Raw genomic sequence first — 26,559 nt, 5'->3', positions numbered from 1 at the left:
TTCTATACAACCGCACACGTGTAAGAAAAACTAAATGCGTCGTGATGTAGAGCAGGATTGATTGATTGATTGTATATATAGTGTTTAATGTGTAAACACTTAAATAACATCTTCTTTAGTGTCATTGATACTAAATGGAAAGTAAATGGATATTTAGAAAAACAGGTAGTCCTTTACCAAAATTGTAAATTTGATGATCCTAAGGTTTTGGTATCAGGGTGTGGCCAAAATGGTCAGTTATTAAATGTGTGAACAATATACATTTTTAATTTCTTCTTGATAATAATCATTCCAATTTTTTTCCAATTTGATATGAAGCATATGTGGGACAAGGGGGAGGCTTAAATTGTAATAGGGCCCTTGGGGGCAGGGCAAAGACTTCCCAAAATTGACCAATTTTCATAAATCTTTAAAACCACACATGTGTAAGAAAAACGAAATGCTTAGTGATATACATGTAGCCTCCACAAAAATGTAAATTTCATGATCCTCGTTGTAGGAGTTTTGACCTCAGGGCGGAGCCAATCTCACTATATAGTGTTCATGTGTATAATACTTAGATAACATCTTCTTTAGTGTTGTTGATACTAAATTGAAAGTAAATGGATATATAGAAAGAGCAGGTAGTCCTTTACCAAGATTGTACATTTGAAGATCCCCGGGTTAGGGATTCTGACCCCAGAGTGGGACCAAACTTAGTATACAGTATTTATCTGTAAGTTTGCTGATACTGTATGAAATCTAAATGCATACTTAAGAATAGCAGAAAAAGGATGTACAAAAATTGTAATTCTACACATCTTGTTTTATACTCTTGCTGAACATTAGAATTTACCTTATACATTCAGAACAGGACAATTTTTTTTTTCTAGATTTCATAGCCCTTTGGAGTAGTGATACTTTTTTCACTAGTACTCAGGTGACTGATAATACCTGTGGGCCTCTTGTTTGTTGTGGGCGCAGACATTAAAGTATCGGAAATCTGTTATTGTACTTGTGATTGGTCAAAGAAATTATTGCATCACTTTATAAACATTCATGAAAATCGAGGGTTTGCTGATCATGTCGGCACGGTTTGAGGTCGGGTAGGTACTTCTGGACTTAGAACCGTGGTTAACGACGTTGTAGCTTGACATGTTACATGTATGACTGTGCAGGCCACGTTTTTTTCCGTGCTAGATGGCGCGATGTCGCTTGTCAAACAATCTTGTGATTTTCTACCGTCTTCTTTATAGAATGCATCGCTATGCGAAAACACACGGGTAAACGCGTTATCGGCTATTCGGTTATCGGACATTCGCTTCAATGACGTATGTTTGGGAAACACAGGGTAACTTCATACGTTGTTTTTATTGATAAAGACACATTCTATGCCGCGGTAATTGTAATACTAAATAGGTATATGGTCATCCTTTCAGCAGCTAAAAGCGCACATCAATCAATTCCCATTTAAAAGATTAGCAGCACTGAGAATAGAAAATCCATTATGCATTTTGTAAAAATCTATCAAAAATGTAATACTAGAGCTGTAAAGAATTGTATTTATTCAAGAGGGGGTATTGATTAGCATTTTTAGACTTAAATAATCCTATACAGCATTAACTAGACACCAAATTGGTGTTTTAGTAATAAAAAATTCGTGAAACTGGTGTTGTTAAGTGTTCGGAACAAAGTAATGGAGACTTAAAACTATAGTAGTTGCGTTGTGTCATTCTTATCTGCTGGGTACTATAATAATAATAATAATAATAAGACCTTTATTTAACCAGGATTACATATTTAGCGATAACGCTAGTTTTCAATATGGTCCTGCATATAACATACATACAGACATATATTAGTAAAATAAACACAGATTAAAAGAAGTAGAATACATATAAACTTAAGAAATAATTATGAATGTAAGATAAATAGAATACAAAATGAAGCTTAAAAAGTATGGTGATAATCTCTAAGATAATTTCTCTTAAAACACGCAACACTCGTTGAGTTTCTTATGTTTTGACTCAAGGCATTCCACACTGTGCTCCCTGAAATGCTGAAAGATCTTCTATAATATTCTGTTTTTGCCCTGGGTATATACAAAATATTTGAATAAGAATTTCTAGTTTGCCTCTGACTGACTTCTGATACATATTTAAAAACATTTAAATAATCTGGCATTAAACCATGTAAAACTTTATACACTAAAATGACTTTTCTATAGACAAAGTAATCTGATAGAGGCAACCAGTTAAGTTCTGTAAACATGACATTAGATGGTGTTTCAAAATTTCTGATGTTAAGAATTACCCTTGCAGCTCGTTTTTGCAATATAAAAAGCTTATTCACATTTTCAGCATTTCTTGGATTGCTCCATATAGTACAACAATATGTAAAATGTGGAAAAATCATAGTATTAAAAATCTTCAGCAGCGCATCGTTTGACATAAAATATCTTATTCTTCTTAAAATGCCAATTCTCTTGGAAATCTTGTTCATAAGTGATTCTATATGACTTTTCCAGGACAAAGTTTCATCAATAATAATACCAAGTAATTTTGACTCCTGAACACATTCTATGACATGGTTATTTACCACTAAATTTAATTTTCGATACTTTGATAATTTTTGTGCCGATCCAATAAGCATACATTGAGTTTTAGACAGGTTTAAGCTTAATTTATTTTCCTTAATCCACATTATACTGCGCTGAAGATCTTCATACATCTTTGACTCAATATTTTCCACTGACTTATCTGTTACATCTTGTGAAGTATCATCTGCATACATATTTACATGAGAATGTTTCAGTGCTTGTGGATAGTCATTAATATACAGGATAAAAAACAATGGGCCTAAAATAGAGCCTTGCGGAACTCCAATGGTTACATTTCTTTCCTCCGATAAATTGCCTTTCCAAATAACTCTCTGTGTACGATTTGTTAGATATGATTTAAACCATTCAAAAGTATCATTGCATATGCCAAATGACTTGAGTTTGTGTAATAAAACCTTGTGATTTATAGTGTCAAATGCTTTCCGTAAGTCTATAAAAATTACACCAGTAAGTTTACCTTCATCAATATTTTTAAGCCATCTATCTACTAGAGAAATAAGAGTACTTTCACATGAGTGTTTTGGCCTAAAACCAGACTGACAATCTGTAATTAGAGAATTTACTGACAAATACTCATAAAATGAATTAAAAACATGCCTTTCTAAAATTTTGCTCACACAAGGTAAAATGGATACAGGCCGATAATTATTAACTAGACATTCATCCCCTGATTTAAAAAGTGGTACAACTCGTGCCTTTTTCCAGTCATCTGCACAAGTACATGAAGATATAGAATAGTTGAAAATATATGCAAGAATATCACATACACTGTTTGATGAAAGTTTTAGAAGTTTGACAGAGATACCATCCAAACCTGTTGCCTTTGATGCAGACATACATTTTATCTCATTTTCAATAAATTCTGCAGTTATACCTGGTATTGTATAAGAATTTTTAGGCATTTGTTCTTCAACTGTAGGTAAAGTGTCATCAAAATGTTTTCCTAGCTCATGACCAATGTTACAAAAGTAATTATTAAAACATTCGGCAATATCCTTTGTATCTTTAAAAATTACGTTATTGTCCTTAAGAAATGTACAGTTTGTATTCGTTTTCTTAGATGGTAAGAATTGCCTAAGTTTGTCCCACATGTCCTTGGGCTTGTTTTCTGCCTGGGAAATTGCTTCCTCAACAAATGCATGTTTTGCCTCCCTGATCTTTTTCGTCACCCTGTTTCTTGATGCTCTGTATAGGTTCCACGCGTGATCATCATTACTCTGTGTCGCCTTTTTAAAGAGGTGTTCACGACAGTGCATTTCTGTAAGTATGTCATCGTTTATCCATTCTTCTGAACGTGAGTTAATTCTTCTTTCTTTTAGAGGAATGTGTTTATCCACCACTTCAAAAAATTTAGAATAAAAGAATTGCCACATAGTATCAATATCCACCATTTCATATATGGGACTCCAGTCAATAGTGTTTAGTTCTTCTTGAAAACTGCTCTCATTTAAGTTTTTAAAATTTCTATATTTAATATGAACGTGACTGTTTGCACCGGCTCTAATTTTACCATTTACAGCGTAAATCAAGTTGTGGTCACTTAATCCTATTGGGAATACTCCTGATGAAGAAAACTTATCCGGACTATTTACATAAATATGGTCAATTAAAGTACTGGAGTCTTTAGTCTCACGTGTAGGGTTTTTTATCAGTTGCTGAAATCCAATGTTTTTCATGATAGTCTTTAAACGCTTTGTCTTGTACTCATCCACATTGAAATCGCCCATAATTAGAATATCTTTGTGTTCTGCTATTAGTTGTTCAATCCGCCCCTCAAACTTCTCTAACCAATCTACTGTTGAATCTGGAGGTCGATAAGATAAAGCACAGGATGTCTTAGTCGACTGCCCAATAGAAATCACAAATTCAAGCATTTCCAAATCATCCATGATTTTTATGTTTGTAATGGTAAATTTTTCTTTAATGTAGACTAATATTCCACCCCCATTCCGGTTTCTATCCCTCCTCAGAATTCTGTAACCATTCATTGATATTTCAGAATTTTCTATTTTGTTGTCCAATTTACTTTCAGTCAAGGCCAGAACATCAAATGCACCTTTACGTAGCATTATTTTGATTTGATCCAATTTACTTAAAATTCCTCTCACATTCAAGTGTGCATATAAAATTCCCTTAGGTACAGTTTCCAAAAACAAAAACTGAGTTGGTGGATCTAATAGAAATTAAAAGTTTTTTTCTGGTGACAAATCGATTGATAATATATTGTTTAATGCCCCTCTCGGGAATGTTTCCCTTATATGGAGACGTCACCATTGCAGATGAAGGGCTGCAAAATTTAGGCCTATCATAGGCACTTACGGTCTTTGAGCAAGGAGGGATCTTTATCGTGCCACACCTGCTGTGACACGGGACCTCGGCTTAAGCGGTCTCATCCGAAGGACCGCCCCATTTAGTCCCATCTTACGACAAGCAGGGGATAATCAGGACCTACTCTGACCCGAATCCCCACGGGCATTTTGTATATGTATGATTAACTGTCAGACAAAATAGTAGCGTAGTACATGCAATGTATGAAACATTTTATACTAGAGAAAGGGAGCTTGGACTGGTGTCAAGTTATGAAATGATGGAGCTTTTAAAAAAAACCTTTTCCCCTAACAGTATGATTTTTTTTAAAAACTTTTAAAACAATCTAAGTCCTCATTGAATCCGAATTCATATTTTTCTTTCAGATTCCATGGATGATTTCACGTGCTACTACTATAGCTTCTCGACATGTCATTTCGAATAATAGTATAACATAGTACTGATAACTATCCCAGTGATGTTATTAAATGCAGACAATAAGTCATTAAACTTATCAGAGACACCCAAGCGAAAATACATGTATATGTTACAAGAACCTACTAAGAACTAAACCTTGATGTACCACCTACCAAATAACAATCCACATGTAAATGAAATGTAACAATACTAATTTCTACATACAATTTATAGTGTCTGACACATGTACCAGAACGCACGAACTCAAAACTCAATCGAGATGGATGGACAGGGATAAACATACATTCCCTTTGTCCACCGTGATCAAACCCTAACTTGATAGCACAGTCATTCTCTATCAAATGAGGAAATGTTTTCCGACCATGCATTACATACAATTTAGTGCCAATGCGATTTACTCCGATAAGTATGCAGAAAAGGTTTTTTGCCACGCACTTGGCACATTTATTCACTGGTCATTTGCTATGATCCTATAAGGCTGGTTCTTGTCCGGTTGTTTGATATTTGTCTCTTTAGACACGTTTTTCACTTTCATTGCATCCTTGAAATTTCACACCACATATACCTGTACGTACATGAATTCAAATATTCACACTAATTGAATAACATTTCAATTGAAGCCTGATTATGTTTGTCGCCATAAGCAGAGCAGTCTCGTAACCAGAGAGAAAACGAAGTGTACCAATGAAATCACCTATTTTTGTGTGCATAGAAACAGGGTTTCTTGTCAATTCCGAAACCCAAAAGAGTTTACAAAATTATTTTCTAAAGTGTTTTAGTGTACCAACGCATCGTGTGTACGTGGACTGATTTAACATTCGTTTTATGATTTCCCCCTCTTTGTTTTCGACAGAATGGTATAAACACGTATGGTAAATGTCACTGATGAAAGGTGAAGATAACGAACAGTGATCAATCTCATAACTCCTATAAGCAATAAGAATTAGAGAGTTGAGCAAACATTGACCCCTTAATACACCATGGATGAGAACAGGTGTCTATGACGAGTAAACATCCTCTGTCACACCCGCCGTGAGCCCTATATCTTGATAAGGTAAGCGGAGGTATCCGTAGTCAAAACCAGCGTGCCAAGAAAGAAGAATATCCTAATCCGTCTACTTCATGTCCATACACTGTATGATGTACAGTGATCCCCCGCTATAACGCCAACATTTGTACCTCGGCAATTTCGGCATTATAACGGGGGTGGCATTATATCGGGGGAAGGGGGTATGTGTACAGTTGTCATAAGAAATCAAACACATTTATCTACTACATCATGCTTTGAATGCCTGGATAATCCCGGCTTCCTGTGGTCGTAAATGCCTGATAATGGTAGGAGTATTTAATGATTTCTAGTTTTTGTTTGATGTCCAAGACGCTTACACTTAGGTGTGTCCGCCATACTTAGATTTCAAAACCAATACTGCATATCTGAACTCAGTTGATTATAATTTACGTAACTTATTATCTGCTGCAAACTTTGATATCTTGATAACTAATGGCAGATAATTGCGTAAGCCAACTCACTGAAATTTTCCTGCCGTTGATTGGCGATCATTCGCGAGGGTGATTATAACGGAAATTGACCCAATCGTACCTGTAAATAGGTTGGCGGATGGCGGCATGCGGGGGATGGCGCTATAACGGGGTTTAACATAGCAAGGAAAACAGGACTTTGAACTTTTTTGGCGATATGCGGGGGTGGCATTATAACGGGGGCAATATAACGGGGGATCACTGTACATTAAAATGATATTCAGCATGATGTTAATGATTGGAAATTGATTGAATGGACATTATGATGCTGATTAAATCATAAACCGGGGTTATATAATGCAGTTACTTTTAGACACAAATACCTTAATGGCAAAGTCTCTCTCTCTCTCTCTCTCTCTCTCTCTCTCTCTCTCTCTCTCTCTCTCTCTCTCTCTCTCTCTCTCTTTCTTTCTCAAATAATTTGTACGCAGTTTCGTACTTGCGTATAGGTAGCTACGCGTTTGCAGAGTATTATATGTCTTTCTTATAAGATAAGAATATGCAAGACTCCACGTATTTTTGTATCTGATTGCTATTTTTGATCTAACTTTAATATAATGTACATAGAAAATAAGCAAAGCCCGATGATAAGATCATACAACTTGTTTATAAAAGCAGAAAGGGGCAATCAATTTCACGTTTTATTAGAAGAGAATTCTTTCCACCTTGTGTTATTTCATATACAACTCATTAAATGGTTAATGCTGAGTATTCGTGTGATTCTTACTTTCCTCTACAGTAACATCAACCTAATTACTGATAACCAGAGTTACTGATAACATTCAAAGTAATCAACCGAATTTCCGGTAACGAATTAAAATCAAAATTATTGCTTGTAGATTGACAAAACTTGTCTCAACGATTGATTGATTGTATCTTGCTTAACGTCTCACTCGAGAATTTTTCACTCATATGGAGACGTCACCAAGACCGATGAATGGCTTCAAAATTAGGCCTATGCTCGGCGCTTACGGCCATTGAGCAGTGAGGGTTCTTTAGCGTGCCACACCTACTTTGACACGGGTCATCCGTTTTTAAGGTCATCTCCGAGGACCCATGACATTCACATCTGTTGCCGAGCGTTTGGCGATGGAACTGTCACTACCTGTTTTAACGACTTAGGTGTGTCGCGGCCGGGATTCGAACCCCGGGCCTTCCGCATACGGGGTGAACGGTCCGTGGTTCGAATCCCGGCCGCGACATTGGCCATATGTTATATTGTTGACAGTAAGTAATGGTTGATAAATTGCAGAAAATGTCGGGTTGCATTTACTTACAATAAAAATTGTGACCAAAATGTGTAACAAAATTGGTAAATTTTACTTTTGTAAACGTTCTATTCTTCTACATCAACACCATAGAATACATCCGCGCATTTTTCTTGAATTTTAATACTTACGGTCCAACGCAAACTAGTTGCCGTGCCCTAAAAGAACTCCAATCACAATTATTTTAAGAAAATAAACTTACCAGTCCAAAACCACTTTCAACCGAATGTCCGAATTCTACCGAATAGCCGATAACGCGTTTACCCGTGTGGAAAGGTTGTTATTGCTTTTCTTGACATTTAAAATGTTACATATCACAGTCATTGATACAATTTAAAAGATATAAGCCTTTGCTGAAAACATAAATAAAAGACGTCATGCTTTGTTAGAACACTTCTGCGGTGACAGACATCTGTCTCGCAGAAACGCATGCAACTTCTCAAATCTTATTGAACATGTAATGGGCCGGCTCGTGCCGTCCCATAATAAACACATAATGCTATATGCCACCCCCTATTTTATTTACAGAATACCGTTAACTTGTATGGATATCCAGCATCAAAAGTGTAGCAGATGTATTTTTAATCATGATACATATGTATATATAACTGCAATTTGTTTTTCTACCTACAATGCATTATTTGGCTAGTTGTATTCGGCGCCGGACGCGCCCGCGCGGCAATCGTGACCATTGTTTTCCGGTAGAATTTGCCATGGTAATAAACACTCACATGAGCTTAATTTTCTCTACTTTTTAGCTTTATCGCTTGTTTTTTTTTTGTTTTTTGGTTTACGGAAATAGCTTACGCAAATATCGACCCCAATCAAAGTTGTTTTTTTCAAAGACAACAAACTAATGATACTTAGTGTCTTTTAGCTATCAATATATATTTTGCCCTAAAGTGTTTATATCTATATGAGAATTCACAATTTTAGGAGCTAGGATACAACCCACAGAATTTCCCATTTTGATGACAAATTATTTACTAAATGAATGAATTATCAATAAATAAGTGTCCCTTCCCAGTGTCTAAATATTAATCAGCCGTCAGACTTTATCAATTGTTATGTACATATTTCTTTTCTTTTTTCAATATTTTTTTTTGCCTGGGCTCATATGATGTGAAAGCCCCCCCCCCCCCCCCCCCCCACCCCCCCAACCCAACCCTAACCCGTTTATCAACACTCCAAATGCCATGCGAAACTGCACATATAAGACCCCCTTATCTTTTTCTGATCCAGGATCAACACATTTATTTTCTTTCTATACTTATGTTTTGTAAGTATACATTAAAGATTATCGAAATCTCTTCTACGTTCAATTAAAATTCTCGTTGTCATTGATGATATTTCTTCTTGATTTATTAAATTTTTAGATAATATTTGATGTATATTTACAATCCATAAGTTAGAAAGGTGTGTAGAAGGTTCGGGGGTGGGGTGGGGGGGGGGGGGGTTGCATGATCCATCATACTTCAAGTCCCTGTCTATATATTAAAACTACCCCTATTATGACCTCACCACGTGCGACTTCTGGTAAAATATCGAACCGAAATAACGTATGATAAAAAAAATAAGCGATACATTTCTATAAAAATAATTGTAACGCGCGGACGCATTATTTTTGGTCTAATTGATTTTCTCGGAATAGCAGCCTTTTGACGTAAAATTTCCAATTGATAAAGTACCGAAACCTGTACCAAAAATGTCAACGATGCCCTGGGCTCTACATGTATGTATGGCTATGGCATTTTTAAAATTGTTCAGTATACATCAGTGGCGGAATTAGGGGAGGGGAGCGCAGCCCTGAAATTTCAAATCAAAGTCAAATCGTGGTGTGTTGTTTAAAAAAAATGTACTAAACGATACCAGAAGCAATATTTTTTTTTCCACTCCCGGAGAAATAAATCACAAAATCTCTTGATTTCTTGAATTACTTTATTGGGAGAACTTATTTTTTTCCAAAAACCCTTAATGTTTGCGTCATTTTATTAATTTCACATTATAAAAAAATGATAGAAAATGTTACAAATGACTAAATAGGGACACGTTTCAAGCTCTATAAAATCTGTTGAATCCAGGAGCTTTCGGGGGCTTCACTCTGGAGCCACTGGAGCCTTTAAGGCTGCGCCCAGACCCCTTGCTTCATAAAGTGACAACCCCTGTAACAGCAATTCCTGGATCCTCCCTAGTACATGTATATTTATCTATTTATATTTATATCTCTATCTTTCTGTCAGTCTACATACAAGTATCAGTAGGTAGATTTAAACTGATAAGTAATGTCTTGAGTTCCAGCCCCGCTCGTGCTATGACTTCGTCAAACCTAAAAGGTAAACATAGTAATAGTGCTCCATCATAAACCGCTCAGCATTTAGAAGCGAGAGTAAGACCTTTAAGGAGGTATGCTACACCAGAGAAATTTGATGTAGATGAAAAGTGGAAAATATATACAACAATATTTTGAAGTTGAAATTTTTCAAATTTACTTAATTTTGTCAAAAAATACAGTTTTAGTAGAAGGTAATCTGAAAAAATAAAATAAAACCTCTGCTGGACTTGAACCTGTGACCTACAGTTTAGTAGTCGGTATGCTAACCTACTGAGCTAATCGGCTAGGTATCTTAATTGAAAAGCAAAAGTCAAATATTGCTGATATTGATTTTTTCCTTCATGTTTTAACCCTTTCTCTACTGTATCGGTCAATATGACCGATAGCGCGTAAAAACAGGGCTACGCAAAAGGAGTGTCTATAAATTTTTGAAACTACGGACGTAATATATATGTTTTATATATCATATTTTTGGAAATTTTCTATATTTTTTAACTATGCAAAAATCAATTGAATAAATAAAGCCATTAAATTAAAAAAAGCATTTAAAATGAAGGATGACTTCGTCTAAATATGACGCAACGCTTTGTCGCAAGGCCATTTCCCCCCTCGCTATGATTTTTTTTTATTTTCCCTATGACTGCAATATTTTTTATATATTTGAGAAGCATATATTCCCTGCTTTCAGTACATATAAAAATTATTTTTAATGGCTGGCAAAGTTATAAGAAAATAGCAATTTTTTGCACATATACGTTGTTTTACGATTTTATTTCGCAATGTTTAAACAGATCGGCGTTTTATCTATATTTATATATGGAAATAGGGAAAAGTAAATACATCCTGTAGAAGTAGAGGAAATGTTCTTTTTGATGGACCCTTATTCATATTATAATTCTCGGTAGTTTTTATATTACGATAAAATGAAATTGGGACATGCTGCGCGGTTTTCTTAAAAATTAGCGACAAATCGACGTCGCTAAAAGCAATCGACGCGCGTCGCACAATAAAGTGGTGAAAACTATTTGTATTGTCCTCTTTTAGTAAATTCAGTACCTGTTGATACACTAAAACAACATACATACATGTATGAAATAATCAGCCAGGTATCTCTGCTTTTTTTTTTTAAAGCATAAAACCAATATTTGTTTATAACAGTTACACAACCTACATGTAACTTCATAAAACACCTATTGAGAATATTACATCGGCAGATTGAATTTAAAAAAAGATAAATAAAGTACTTCGAATTCAGATATAAACGTTATATTTGTTCGGAATAGTAATAATTTTTTTCTCTGCCAAAGAAAGAAAACAAAAAAGAAGTTCGCCTATATATAGCCTGTATACTTTTATTTTTCCGTGATCCGGATCGCGGGCCTCGCGGGCTTTTCTGAAAGTGTGCACGGAGAACACACGTGTTTCCGTTTCAACGAAAACAACACAGCTTCACCGTGACTGCCACAACCAACGCTTGTATTTTACATCTTTAAAACGACCTGATGTCAGAAGAAGATGCCCTGGATCGCCTGTTGCAGGATGACCCAAACGATCATGCATTCAGTATAAATACGTACATGTAAGTTGATGTAGCCACATAGGCCGACTAAAAAGAAAACAAAAATGTGGTTTTGTCATGTTATGAAAAATTCACGATTAATTAACCACAATTTGATGCCATGGTTTGTCGTTTCATGAAAGCAAATATTTATATTTTATGATATCTAAAACAAGTGAATAACACCCTGTCCGGGTCCGGCAGTTTGATTAACACCCCTCCTCCCCTTTTCCCCAGAATTATCTCCTTACGTGACGCGCGAGTGTAAGAAGGGGGTGTATTTAGTGTATAATGGGATGGGGTGGTTTTAATCAGACTGGGCATTCACGACCGCTGGTGAGAAGGCTATTTTCCAAGTTTTTTCCATGTTTATAAAAGAAATTATCTTTCTATGAAAAGAAAACACAATCTGTTAGGAAAACACACTTATGATAGAATTTATTATCATAATTTGAATTATTTTCTTTATTCTGTAACAGAAATAAAAACAAAATGTGTGTTTGGGCCAAAATGGGGGTGGGTTAACATCAATCAAAGTCTGATTATGACAGGCTAATGAAAAATCATATTGATTTCTCTTTTATCCAAATGCATGTATTTTATATACACTTAGTAGCTTATGACCATAAATTAAATGTGATCCATACATGCTGGTACTTGTATGCTATGAGCTGATGGACATGTCTTCCCTTCTTGCCCACAGGGGCTCGGTTATCAGATATTGAAGTTTTGTATTATTTGTTCCTGAATAATAAATTGAAGTTTTGCATGATTTGTGTCCGAATAATAAATTATATAAATGCAAGGTGAAGATAACGAACAGTGATCAATCTCATAACTCCTACAAGCAATACAAAATAGATAGTTGGGCAAACACGGACCCCTGGACACACCAGAGGTGGGATCAGGTGCCTAGGAGGAGTAAGCATCCCCTGTTGACCGGTCACACCCGCCGTGAGCCCCATATCATGATCAGGTAAACGGAGTTATCCGCAGTCAAATCAGTGTGCCAAGTACTTTAATGTACACATGATACACCTTTTTGAAAACCTCTAAAAAAGCGGATTTTGGTGGTGGATTTTATTTATATGATTTATTATTCGGACACAAATCATGCAAAACTTCAATTTATTATTCGGGAACAAATAATACAGAACTTCAATATCTGACAACCGAGCCCCTGTGTTCTTGCCGGTCTCCTCCGTGGCCGAGTGGTTAGAGCATTGCGCTCAAAATCACACGGCCTCTCATCTCTGTCGGCGCGAGTTCGAATCCCATTCGCGCCGGTAAGTGAGAAAGTTTTCCCAGTTTACTTTCGAAAGATCGGTGGTCTCTCCCCAGGTATCTGGGTTCTCTCTTCCACCAATAAAAAAAAACTGGGTGCCACCAGATAACTGAAAAATTGTTGAGTTTGGCAGAAAACATCAATCAATCAATCCCCTTCTTGCCTAGATTTTCTCTAATTTCGACTAAATCCACAGCCCATCAGAGTACCATACAAGGGGATTTAGACACTGGGTACCATTAAGAAGCAATTCAATTCAACTTTTATATCTGGGGTCATTCACTTTCCCTCAGAGTTTCAGTATTTTCGCTGGACCCTGTAGGTTTTAACCTGAATTTCTTCAGTATTTGCCCTCGTGTATAATATATACTAGGCATAATGCAGATACCTACATAATACATTTTTTTTTCATTACCCACTCTGCTACTCTCGCAATGTATAATAAAATATTCGATTCATTTCTAACACATGTATGCAATCCCTTACCATATCTTTAAATAAATTTGAGTAAATAAATTTAAGTGCGAAACTGTTCCATGCTACCGTGAAACTTAGATTTTGCTTTTTAAACATAAACCAACAATTCTTAATTGTGATTTCTTTTCTTCTTTAAAAAGGGTATTGACATCGCAATATTTAGTGGGAAGTTCCCAGGTATCATCCGCTAGCGACAGTCTACTGACAAATCCAGACATGCATTGGAAGGATGCTGATGTGGAGGACACAGGAACACCTGATCCCAGAACTGTGGCATTTCATTCGGGGTGACAACCTGCCTTTCAGTTGGTATGACTCTTTGAGGTTGAATATAGGGTTAAATCAGTGTAAATTTGATTAACATTCAAATAAATCCAGATAATACATTCACAATTGGAATCATGGCATTATGGTACACTGATATGTGTGTACCATTTTACTGTTCCTTTTTTGGTGGGTTTTTTTTTTTTTTTTTTTTTGCTGCATAACTAGGGATCGTATACATACAAAATGAGACAAAACAATTTCTAATTAGTTTCTAATTATAAGGTATGACACGTTTTAAGGTATGGTGGCCAATACTGATTTTATTTGCAATTTTCTTTCAGATATGGGACCCTATTATTCGGAGAACTGCAGATTTTATGAAGCTGTCTTTGACAGAAGATTTGGTTTTCTCCATCTGTGTTGCCACCAACCATTATGCTGAGATGGTCATATCTAGGGGGAAGGGTTGCCATATACTTCCCAAGGAAGTTTTCAGCCTCTCACTGAAGAGGAACTGTACAGGTATTACTAGTTTTAAAAACCGATATTGTGGCAGTGATTTCCAGTTTCAAAAGAATAATAAAATGCATAGTAAAAAGATTACCTTTACCAAAATTAATCTGGCTGTGAATGTAACTCATTTATTAAATGTGTACTACAATTACCTCTGATAAAATTTCATAAGTAATTAAATGCATACTTTTCAGAGGGCCTTGATTATCGAAAACATTTACAGAGCCAATTTGAGTATTCAAAAGCTTTGACAATACATTAGTATTTAGGACTAAGTATTAAGAAATACTTTTTTTTCCAGATTTTTGTGCATTATCTTATACACGCCTGCTGTGAAGTTCCAGTCGATAGACAGATATTGGTCAACGCATGCCCCTGTCGGAACAACTCGTTATCAAGAATTATGTCTAGAAATAGGTTTCAAGAGGTTGAATATAAGAACATTTTTGTTAAATATGATGCAAGTACATTTAAATCTAGTGATTGAAAGTAAGTACTTGAACATTCGCTTATGTTGAACTTGGAGAGGAAAAATGGTTAGTACTTTTTGATAACATTTGATAAGGTGTTGTTGCTTAGCAACCAAATATAACTGAATAAAAAATAGATTATTTTAGATTAACAATAATTGAAAGATCTTTGTTTTAATGTTGCAATACTTATTCTATTTAATGGAACATAATGGCAAAACGTCATATTATTAGAAAATGATGGACAAGTATATAAAGTACGAAGTTTCCATTTGATGATCTTTGACCTTAATTCTCTTCATTACATTTTTTGTTAAAAACCTTTTAAAATGATTAAGATCTATTTAAAGATTATATTTTTAAAATAATGTGACATTTACTAATCATCATGGATTGTAATTACGTTTAAATTGTGTCGAATGGATGCAGAAAGGCAAATTATGGTCAAAATTGTACTATGAGTGTTGTTACTTAGCAACCAAAAATATTTGTTTGTCAATAAAATTGATTAGTTTGATTTTGTTCTTTTTATAGTATATTAAAAGGCACATTAGCTCATACATTTAGAATTTCCTATTTTTGACTCTAATCTAGTGAGAGGGGTCGTAATATATATATTTCAGAGAAAAAAGATTGCAAAAATGTGCACTTATATGACCTTTGACCTCGTAGACCTATATGAGGTCATGGGATACATTGACAAATTTTATAAGAAATTGTTCCCTGTCCAATTCCTAACAAAATTACATGTCATATGCCTACCCCAAATCGTGATCCATGCAGATTTAAATCGATTTTAAAATACTGTCATTTAGTCTCTAAAAACCTCTAAAATGTGCCGGTAGAGAAAGGGTTAATGGAAGTCAGCCATTATGACGATGTAGAGTACGTCCTTAATATTAAAACGGAGGTCTCCTGTCACTTGAAACTGGCGTACGTTGGCACGTTAAAGTACCTCCACTGCTACGGCCCTGAGCGCTAAGCATAGGTCTAAATTTGTGACACTTCGCCTACAGCTTGTGGCGTCTCAATATGAGTAAATAAGTTCCCGATGGGATGTGAATTAACAACCACTAAAATGATTACTTTTCTGTACATGTATTAGACTGTGATTGTTGTCTCCCCTTCTTTGTGGGGGCGGGGTACATTACAATCTTGCTATCTTCACATCCCCACATCCCTATGTACATCATAAGATATCACCAGTGCAGGATTGACTCTAAACATTTTCCCTGGATGATGAAATGAATAAAAAGTGAAATGTTTAATTTTGAAAACAAATGTGGGATCAAACTTGATCATGTGAGTGTATCCATGTTAATGGTTTTGGTTTGCTCATTTCTGCTATTGGATTGTTTACTTTTAAACAGAAGATTATAAGAAAAATATATTTTCCCAGATTTCAACGATAATCTAAACCGTAAAATCTCAGTAAAATACCCACATAGGCGTTGAATGAATTTGATGTAATATGATCTTTTTTATTGGGAGTTGAACTATGTTCAATCTCCCTGGGTCATCACGCACTTTTCTGCGCAGTAATTTGTATTGATTTGTATAGTGGTCGTCAGCGGGGGTTCTGTGTCAGCTGATTTACTCCTAGGTAAATCAACATAAACTTTTATAAACATCCGCCATTAAATAATCCATGTAACTTTTCTGAATTAATCTAATTTTGATAATTGATATGTAAATAAATGCAATGATATTGTATTCAAATCAATTTGAATACAAGATTTCGATCAAATTGATACTGATAGACATAGAAAAATAAAAGATAAGGTTGAAAATTGTCGTTTGTAGCGCAGCGTCACCTATAAACATTGATAGGGAAACGAACGACAACTGCACACAAGCCCTATTGACACCGTGGCGCGAAATATCGAATATGGTGCGAAACCTCAGAAAATTTACAAGAAATAACTCTACAACATTGTGTATGTGTATATATTTGTTGTTTTTTTTTTAATGTGATATAAAAAATGCTTACATGTTACATGTAGATTGAATTAAAACACGTCATTCCCAGTCAACAACTTTCGATTGGGATCGGAATACGAAATAAAATTTCTTATATCCGGTGGCAAAGTGAAACTGCTTCATGCTTCAAGTTATTGAATTACGTAGGAATTGCACGTTACACATTAGAGAACTGTTCATTTTAATAAAGAAAGTCACAAAATAGATACAAAATGAGTGTACCTTATTCATTACTGTTAACGAGCTTTCGTCGACTATAATCTCGAAATGGCGTGTTTCGCTGCGCTTGATGACGGTAAGGTCCACATTTTCTACGTGAGTAGTGTGATATTTGTTTATGAATTTTTTGCGCATACATGGTATGTCTCGGCTAGGAATAATGGAAACTTTCTCACCTATGTATGTAAAGACATATTAATCTCTATTTTTAAAAATGTAGAACACTTTTATCAAATGACAATGTTTGAAAACGCTTAGAGCCCTGATGTCAGAATTTCCTTTTCCAAGACATCAATATGTCAAATTCATTATCCTTTTTGAATAGTATGTACCATACTTTGTACCAGTTATCCATTTTGAATCCCCTATTACAATGGGATTTTGCTGCACTCTGTAATGTTTGAGTGGATGTCATGAGTATGTGTCAAACAGAAATTTTAAGAGCATGGGATAAGGTGCTGCCATGTATTACTTCACTATCAAAGTTTAACCCAGTTGCCACAATGTTGAATTTATGCTGCAAAAAGGACTGGAAATTGCTCTGGTCAAAACACATTGTTTATTTGTCTACAGATGAAAGAGACATGAGGATTCTCCCTCACAAACTGAAGGAAAAAAAATAGTTATGGATCTTGTACATGTATAGTTTATTAATCACTATAGATTTCCAGCATCACAAGTCTGATTCCACTATATGCTTTCCATACTGTCAGGTTCATTCACCCCCTGTTTGAGCCACAGTATAATATCCCAAATACCTTGGCAACAAATAACATTATTTGACTAGTGTTTCATTTTTAGCGGAGTTGCGATGAAGTCGAACTCGGATTATGATCTGATGAAGTGCCTTTGGGCGGGCAGGCGGGCACGCATCAACATTTCATTTCCGCACCATAGCTCTTGAGCAAATTATAGGATCTCATTCAAACTTATATGGATTGTCACCCTCAGTAAGATGAGGAAGCCTATCGATTCTGGGGTCACTAGGTCAAAGGTCAAGGTCACTGGCTATAAATAGACTGAAATTTGGAGAAAATTTTGTTTTCCGCACCATAGCTCTTGAACGAATTATAGGATCTCAATCAAACTTAGATCGATTAAGTAAGACAAGAAGCCTATCGATTCCGGGGTCACAAGGTCAAAGTCACAGTGGCTATAAATAGACTGAAATTTGGAGAAAATTTTGTTTTCTTCACCATAATTTTTTAACAAATTATAGGATCTCAATTAAACTTAGATGGACTATCGCCCTTGATGAGACAAAGAAGCCTATTGATTTTGGTCAAGGTTAAAGGTCAAGGTCACACAGGATTTAAGTCGGCTGAAATTTATGTACGCAAAATTTTGCTCCCTGCTTGATAATTCCTGAAAACATTTCTGCCGGTTCCCTCTATGCCCATTCCTTGCGCAACTTGGCTTGTGCATTTCCGATGCCCGACAATTTTTATTTTTTTTGCATTTCATTTATTTTGAGTTATTATACAATTATTTACCATTCCATTGATCCTGTACAGGACTGTAGTATACTCAGGTGACAGTTTAGCATATTGGACTAGCTTTTCAAGTAATGAATCCTTAGAATTAGCTATAACTAGGATTAAACTTGAATGTATATATACAGGGGAAAAACTTCTTCATAACTGCAAGGCATTGATAACCATATTGATTTGAAAGTTTGGGCCATAATATGTGGTCACATTTTTCATGAGAATATAAAGGGGTGAAATCATAGAAAACAACAACACGACTTCAGTTACTCGAGGAGCGTTGTGGCCCACGAGGAGCGTTGTGGCCCATGGGCCTTCCATTATCCATGTTTGCTGTTGTAACGCTTTGAAAAACAACAACAGTTGATTTGTATCTAAAATCATGATAACATTCAGTCATTTATCCCCCTACCCTTCCAGTGCTATCTTTTCTAACTGAATTTCCACAATGTTCAACTCCCACGAGTACTTTAAGTACTTTGATTTGAAGAGTGTGGCCTACTTTGTTTTTTATTCATACAAAAGTACATAAAATGACCATGGAACTCTACCCCCCCCCCCCCCGCACTTTCCCCCGTGTTCGTAGGTTTCAATTCAAAACTATTACATTTGAAAAATTCCATAAAGAAGATTTCAAAAGATTATGTTGGTGAACAAATGACAAATTGTTTTCGCGATGACTTCTATCCCTTTAATTTCATTAATTTCTCATTTTTGTTTCCTGAATCTGATAATTTTAACATTGGATCCTCATAGTAAATAAAATGTCCAATGTTTATATCAGTTATATATACACTGTGACAGTGTTTGTAGTATTCATGAACTTCAGACTCTTTACAAGTTGTTGTTTGTGATGTACTCATTGTTTGATATGTATTTTTTCCCAATTAAAAGTATTGTTGAAACTCTCTTCCTCCCCGGGAATATTCCAGTTAAAGCCAACCTATGTTTACATGCACAGTACGCATGAAATCTGAAATGAAAACTATGAAATAGACAAGGATGTGCAGTACATACGTATACCTATCAATCATACACTTAATCTACAGTGAATCGGATTTATAAGTATCACACTATTTACTTCAAATTCATTTTATGAATAACATTTTCTTTCAGACCAGTTCTCCTTCCTGTCTGATGACGAGTTGGCCGTGTTATTTATTTGTCTGTATTTTAACTCCGGTACCCCCAACTTTACTGATACAGACGGGCGGGACATTCTTAATCATATACGAGCGAAGATGTGTGGTAAGAATCATGTAACAAGTGAGGAGGCAGAGCGGATTCTGGACGGACTGAAGTCACGTGGATTTCTTTGGGATCAGGACGGAGTAGACATCACTGAGGACGCCAAGGACGAGACCATGTACCGTGTTATAGGACGTGATATAGAACGTAATTATTTAGATCATCTTGTTACACTGATCCCCGTGTATCATTTATTCAGTTATACTACAGCAGTGAGGTATCTGAGATCACAGAGATACACCAGGAAGTCTGGAGAGAAATGTGTCATTATTGACGCCTCGTTCTATGATTCCGTACTCATACGCCGTCTACAGATGAACATACTGACCCACGTCACCATGGAGGACACGAGTATCTGTGATAAAGTGTCACAGACATGTAAGTTGATATTCTCATCTTGTTGTTAATTCAAATGGAGAACAATCTCTTGATATTCTCTTAACGTTGATTAGTACATGTATATCGACATTCTTAAATCATGTTACATGCTATAATTTCTTCTAATTAACTCGATTCATTAACATAACTGAGGATTCACACTTTCATTTGAATATCGGCCAAATTAAACATTGAAGTTAGAGTTTCTTGACTGACGTTATATATCATATGTCTGTCTCAGTCCTGTTATTCAGTATCTCACATCGCTATATCTAATGTACATTGTATCCTCTGTCTCTACACATCACATGTAAGATGTCACTACTGGGAGATCACTCTTATTCTGTATATCTTAAAGTTAACACGTAATACTGCTTTCTAAACACTTACAAAAGTGAAAAAAATACCCAATAATGACGTATGAGGGATCATATGAGAAAGAGAACATTACAGGTGTTGGCAATGTTACAACACAGTGGTTCTCTACTTGCAGTTTTAAGTTACTATATATGTACAGGGGCGGATCATAAACTTTTAAACAAAATTACGTCTTCGCACCATTAGTAGCATACGGATGTACTTCATGGTATACCCCTATAACCGTATGATCTGGTATTCATGTGAGTCATTTTAAAACGCAAGGTTCAGTAACAACATATAGATGTGCATGTAACTTTAAAATATTCAACTAGGTGATTTAAAGGGGTGGGGGTGGGGGGTAGTTATGCCATACATGTACGTATATACTAGCTGCTGCTACTCGCAAACAACTTTTCTTTTTTAAAAAGTGAAGACATCGGATTCGAATACTAGATGTAAGTTTGTATAAGTAAAATGAATGAATTTCACTGCGTGAAATTCAGAATTTTGACCATGAGTTCTCTGTTATGACCAATATAGTTGGAAGACTTAATTTATATTGAGTTATATAAAGAAGGGTGGGGTATAGCAATTTCTGAACATGATATAAAATATACAAGTTCGTGATATTCTAGAATTCCTTTGCACTTTCTTTTCACATTTGAAATTGGATACCCTATGTTTGACTTGAGCTTTTGTAAATGAAGCAGCAGTATGCCTGGTTATGCCTTGGGAATTCTCCTTTGTTATATATATGTATTCCTCAACACATTTTCGAACAATCTAATGAACTTCTAAATAATCTGACACAGAGTGAGGAGCGTGTAATTAATCGATATTTATTTATATATTATTCAGTGAGCATCCCTCTAGATAAAGTACGCATGACTGAGAGTGAACGAGGAGCGTTTTTAGAGGACTTACAGAAGACCGGAGAGTGTGTACAATCACAGGGCAGTGTACAACACGTCAAATGGCTCTGGATACTAGACCATGAAGCGAGACCTGACATCGTGAGATCCTGTATAGGTCCCCACCCACACTGGGATATTTACATCATCAACAACACGGCTTACAGAAAGCACAGTAAGTCGAAAGAAATAAACACGGCTTACAAAAAACTTTCTTTGATTTACTTCAAATAGTTTGTTAGAATACATAATCTCCATCAGCTGTTGGTGCAAAACCGCAAATGTAGACCTACGCTTAGCGCTCAGTGGCTTTGCATTGAGGGTTTTTTAACGTGCCAAATCAAAAAGCTTATTATGAAGGGGAGCAGAAATTACAGAGAGAATAGGGAGTCACCCACGGAACCCACCGTTTCATATTCTTTATACTACTGTAATGCATGTATGTATATTAAATCCATTAACTAACCATGAAAAATATTTAGCAGGTGCCTTGGAGTAACATCCTTTCCCCGGGTTTGTCATTTTTATGAGGTTACACAATGAATAAAGCCCCCCCCCCCCCCCCCCCCCCCCCCCCCCGCCGAAAACAACAGATCAAATACTTTTTCCAACAACACTATTTTCGGGAAAATCAAACTTTCCTTTCATCGAACTAGATGTTTTCAAGATGATTAAATCTAATTTAGTCCTCCAGTTGGCATATAATACATTTATGTGACACATTAAATTTTAAAGCCTCCTAGGCCGAGTGTTTAGAGCATCGCGCTGAAAGTCATCCGGCATCTCACCTCTGTCGACGCGGGTTCGAACACAGGCACCTTAAGTATGGATATTACTAACCTCCCCCTTTTTTGTTTAGAATATTTTGATGGCAATAATTTCTCTGAAATGTGTGAATTCCCAGTCTATCCCATCCCTCGTTCGATTCATGTAATCGTTTCACGCCTTTTTTAAGCTTTAGAGATTGACCTTCTACCGGTATAATAAAATGCACGTGGGATAGTAATATCCATACTTCAGGTGGAGGTGGTTCGAATCCATTGTACCATAGCTTGGCGTTTTTTCTTTTGTTAAAAGTGTGGGTTATCTGTACATAACCCACACTTTTCTTCAAACCCCGCCCACATTCTCGAAAAAACAAATCAACATCACTGTCCACTGTATGAAGTTCCTCCAGATCAAAATTGCACATATCAAACACGGATAACTGACTCAGACTAAATTCTCCAAATACATTATAGATATTCACACTGAATCTCACTTACATGTAAACCTTAATACAAGATAATATCGTCAATGGTCTCGTCCCAAAGACTTTCTATTTCCATATTCTCCTCAAGTCGAGAAACACGTGTAAGTAGAAATACGGGTATCATTTATAAAGAGTTTCATAAAAGACCCAGTCACGTGATAAGAACGCGTTTGAGAGATAAACTTGTTTAGCGAACAGAGTGAATCAGACTTGTGTTTCTTTTATGGTTTCGCGTCTTACAATTCTTTTTTTTTTTTCTTATGTTTCTCCATTTTTTTTTTTTAAATCTATTGTGTATACATGTAAATGTTTTTCCAGCCAATTTAGTCAAAATATGTATTAAAATAAAAATATCAAAACCAACAGTCCAAACATTTATATGCACTTTAAAAACGGCTTTTTTAAAAAACAATTAACGAACATACATTTTTCGGTGATAGAAAGTCATTATGATAGAAATATATGGTGTTCAAAGTGTAATGTAAAGACATAACAATTGGCATCATATTGTAAACAGGCGACCGCGCTTCCGAAAGCTATAATAAAATATAGTGAATAATAGTAAACTATGGTACAAGTCACTTACCCCATATAATATTGTTGATTATGTTCAGATACCCGATGGGCGTGGTCATAATGACACTCGGGAGCTACGCTCCCTCGTGTCATTATGACCACACCCATCGGGTATCTGCACATAACCAACAATATCATATGGGGTAACTACTACGTAAATGAGAAAGTTTCCCATTTTACTTTCGGAAGGTCGTGGTCTATTCCCAGGTACATCGTATCTGGGTTCTCTCTTCCACCAATAAAAACTGGATGTCACCAGATAACTGAAAAATTGTTAAGTGCGGTGGAAAACATCAGTCATTCAATAATTGAGTACGTTGGGTATAAATTTTTGCCTCATTTGGGATGGATCGATGAAAAAGTTCGTACATTTACCGATACCCTGCGGATTAGTGTTGAACCTGAAGAAAGACTGAAACAGAACCAATGAGAGTAGTGACGATTATGATCCATATTAAGTGGTTTGTTGGTTGTAGATATAATTTTTCACTCTTAAGGAAATACGTCACCGTTTCCTTGGCGTTTACGGCCTTTGAGCAGGGAGGGATATTTATCGTGCCACACCCGCTCTGACATGGGGCTTCGTTTCTCATCCGAAGGACCGCCCCATCAGTCGCCTATTACGACAAGCAATACGACTTAATAAGATAATGTATTATCGTTGTTTTATACATACCACATTTCCTGTTGTAAGTGTACATATGCACGGTATTATGTGTATATTGATACATGTACATGTGCGTTATTGACGCTTTGCTACGAAAGGGGGGGGGGGGGGGGGGATCGGGATTAGCGAGAAATACTCGCAAAATGCGAGTACATTTGAAAAATAGCGAGTATAAATAGTGGACACTCGAAAATCTTAGCAAGTGGTGATTTACAAATTATGACCGTATCGTATCCGTTTTATACGGTGATGCGCTATTCGCTTTTCTTAAACTTGCACTCTGAATCATACAAACGCTTACATGGACGACCGATTTCAACTACCGTCTCTATCCGGATTATTCTTTTATGATTTTTTTTTAAGAAACGCGGACATCGCGCATTGCATTATGATGGAAAACATAGACATGTGCCACGAGTCCTGTTTACTTATAGGGGTGATTACATTGAATTGAAGTACGAGGTTTTTGTTATTCATTTATCTTTTTTTTTAAACCGTAGTCTATGTTTTACCAAGTCTTCCGGAAGTTAGTTTTATCAGAATCATTAGACTGTCCTATCTAAATTATTTTATTGTCATATTGAGATACTGCTGCGGCCCTAATATGCTTCCGTAGGTTGTAGTGAAGGCACGTGTGCACTGCTCACCGCGTAAACGATTATCAAAAAAGTTCATGCGACCCGTGATCGTGCTGTTTATAAAACCACGAGTCCGCGATTCGCTTTGAAAAATCACTAGTGACAACCCTGATGTGGCATGGAATTGGAAGACTGAATCTAGGCCTGCGGTAAACAGGTTGTGGATTAGAGGTGCGATAATCAAGAGACCTATACATTGCACCATATGACTTACGTAAATTAGTGTCTTGTTCAAACGATGCCTGTTGACCCACTAGGCCCAGTAAGGATGGGGAATATCATTGATTAAAAAAAAATGAAAAAAAACACTGCTTTACTATTTTTATTCTAGCTTGTATGTTTTCATTTTAGCCTGTGCATTTTTTACTCACAGGCTAAAATTAGCCTGTGGTAGAAAAAGTTACTTTCGACCCCTTTTTTTTTGGGGGGGGGGTCATATAAACCGCGCATGTTATTTCCATTCTCTACCTATAGATGTTGCTGATCGCTAACGCCTCTACCAATGCCGAAATTACTAAATTCTTATTAAACGCTTTATCAAATTTGATACTAACGTTTGACCTCGCTTTGTCAATTTATGATGCAGAATCATAAGATAAAATTATTTTGGTGCATTTTTTTAAAAAATCCAAAGTTTTGCTATCTTGTCCACATAAGTCATTCCCATTCTTAGATTCCGTTCACTTTTCGGTTCAACATTTTACTAACAAGAGAGAGAGAGAGAGAGAGAGAGAGAGAGAGAGAGAGAGAGAGAGTTGAATAACTGGCCACCGTCGGTTAAATTAAGCGACGACCGCCAGCTGATTTATATGGCGGTCGCCAGATAATGAATTAAGTGGCGGCCGTCAGATAAATTAAGTGGCGGCGCCTGCTAAATTGAAATTAATTCTATACCCCGACATTTATTGGCTTCCGTAGATTCACAACATTGTTACGCGAACATTACAATTTATATTAAAACCACGCGAATTGAGAACACCGCTCTCTGGATTGTAAGAAAGGGAATTTAAATTGGACAAATTCTAGTCAGAATTAGCATTTTTAGGCGTTGCATGTGACTTTCAGAAAAAAATGTGATTGATCCGTCATAGGTTTAGGAGGGATTAACATAAATAGGTACGTCGCTGGAATTTCTCTTACTTTAGGATTTTTCATCAATAAATATTGTTTCAGCTTCAAAATGGCAGCTTTCCTTTCAATGTCCTTTTTAGCTCACCTGAGCTAAAAGCTCAAGTGAGCTTTTCTGATCACCCGTATTCCGGCGTCCGTCCGTCTGTAAACTTTTGACATTTTTGACTTTTTCTCAAAAACCACTGGACCAATTTCAACCAAAGTTGGCACAAAGCATCCTTAGGTAAAGGGAATTTTAAATTGTTAAAATAAAGGATCAGTCCACCTTCCAAGGGGAGAAAATGAAGAAAAGGTAAAAATAGAGTAGGGCATTAAAAAATCTTCTCAAGAACCATTGGGCCAGAAAAGATGAAATTTATAGATAAGGTTATTCGGTAGTGCAGATTCTAAATTGTCAAAATCATGGCCCCGGGAGGGTTGGATGGGGCCACAATAGGGGATCAAAGTTTTACATGCTAATATATAGGGGAAATCTTTAAAAATCTTCTTCTCAAGAACCACTGAGCCAGAAAAGCTGAGATTTATATGAAAGTTTCCTGATATAGTGCAGATTCTAAAATTCTTAAAATCATGGCCCCCGGGGGTCGGATTGGGCCACAATAGGGGATCAAAGTTTTACATGCAAATATATAGGGGCAGTCTTTAAAAATATTCTTCCC

At 36.1% G+C, this 26,559-nt stretch overlaps 1 protein-coding gene and 1 long non-coding RNA gene across 6 annotated transcripts in view; both read left to right on the top strand.

Moving 5' to 3' along the window:
• LOC125676214 (uncharacterized) overlaps positions 1 to 26,559 on the top strand; it is a 499,894-nt gene that overhangs the window by 425,337 nt on the left and 47,998 nt on the right. For all 5 annotated transcript variants that reach the window (XM_056159047.1, XM_056159043.1, XM_056159044.1 and 2 more), the window contains 2 exons: positions 19,856 to 20,365; positions 21,584 to 21,811. In XM_056159047.1, the coding sequence (XP_056015022.1) occupies positions 19,856 to 20,365; positions 21,584 to 21,811 (738 nt within the window). The remainder of the gene's footprint in view (positions 1 to 19,855; positions 20,366 to 21,583; positions 21,812 to 26,559) is intronic.
• LOC130052896 (uncharacterized) lies at positions 9,762 to 15,570 on the top strand. Its single transcript, XR_008801266.1, has 3 exons — positions 9,762 to 14,112; positions 14,412 to 14,592; positions 14,885 to 15,570. It is a non-coding gene; the product is annotated as an uncharacterized LOC130052896 (long non-coding RNA).

The sequence above is a fragment of the Ostrea edulis genome, chromosome 3 (genome assembly GCF_947568905.1).
Source record: "Ostrea edulis chromosome 3, xbOstEdul1.1, whole genome shotgun sequence".
NCBI lineage: Eukaryota > Metazoa > Mollusca > Bivalvia > Ostreida > Ostreidae > Ostrea > Ostrea edulis.
Note: the sequence above shows the minus strand (reverse complement) of the source record. Positions and strands in the feature narration are given on the sequence as shown.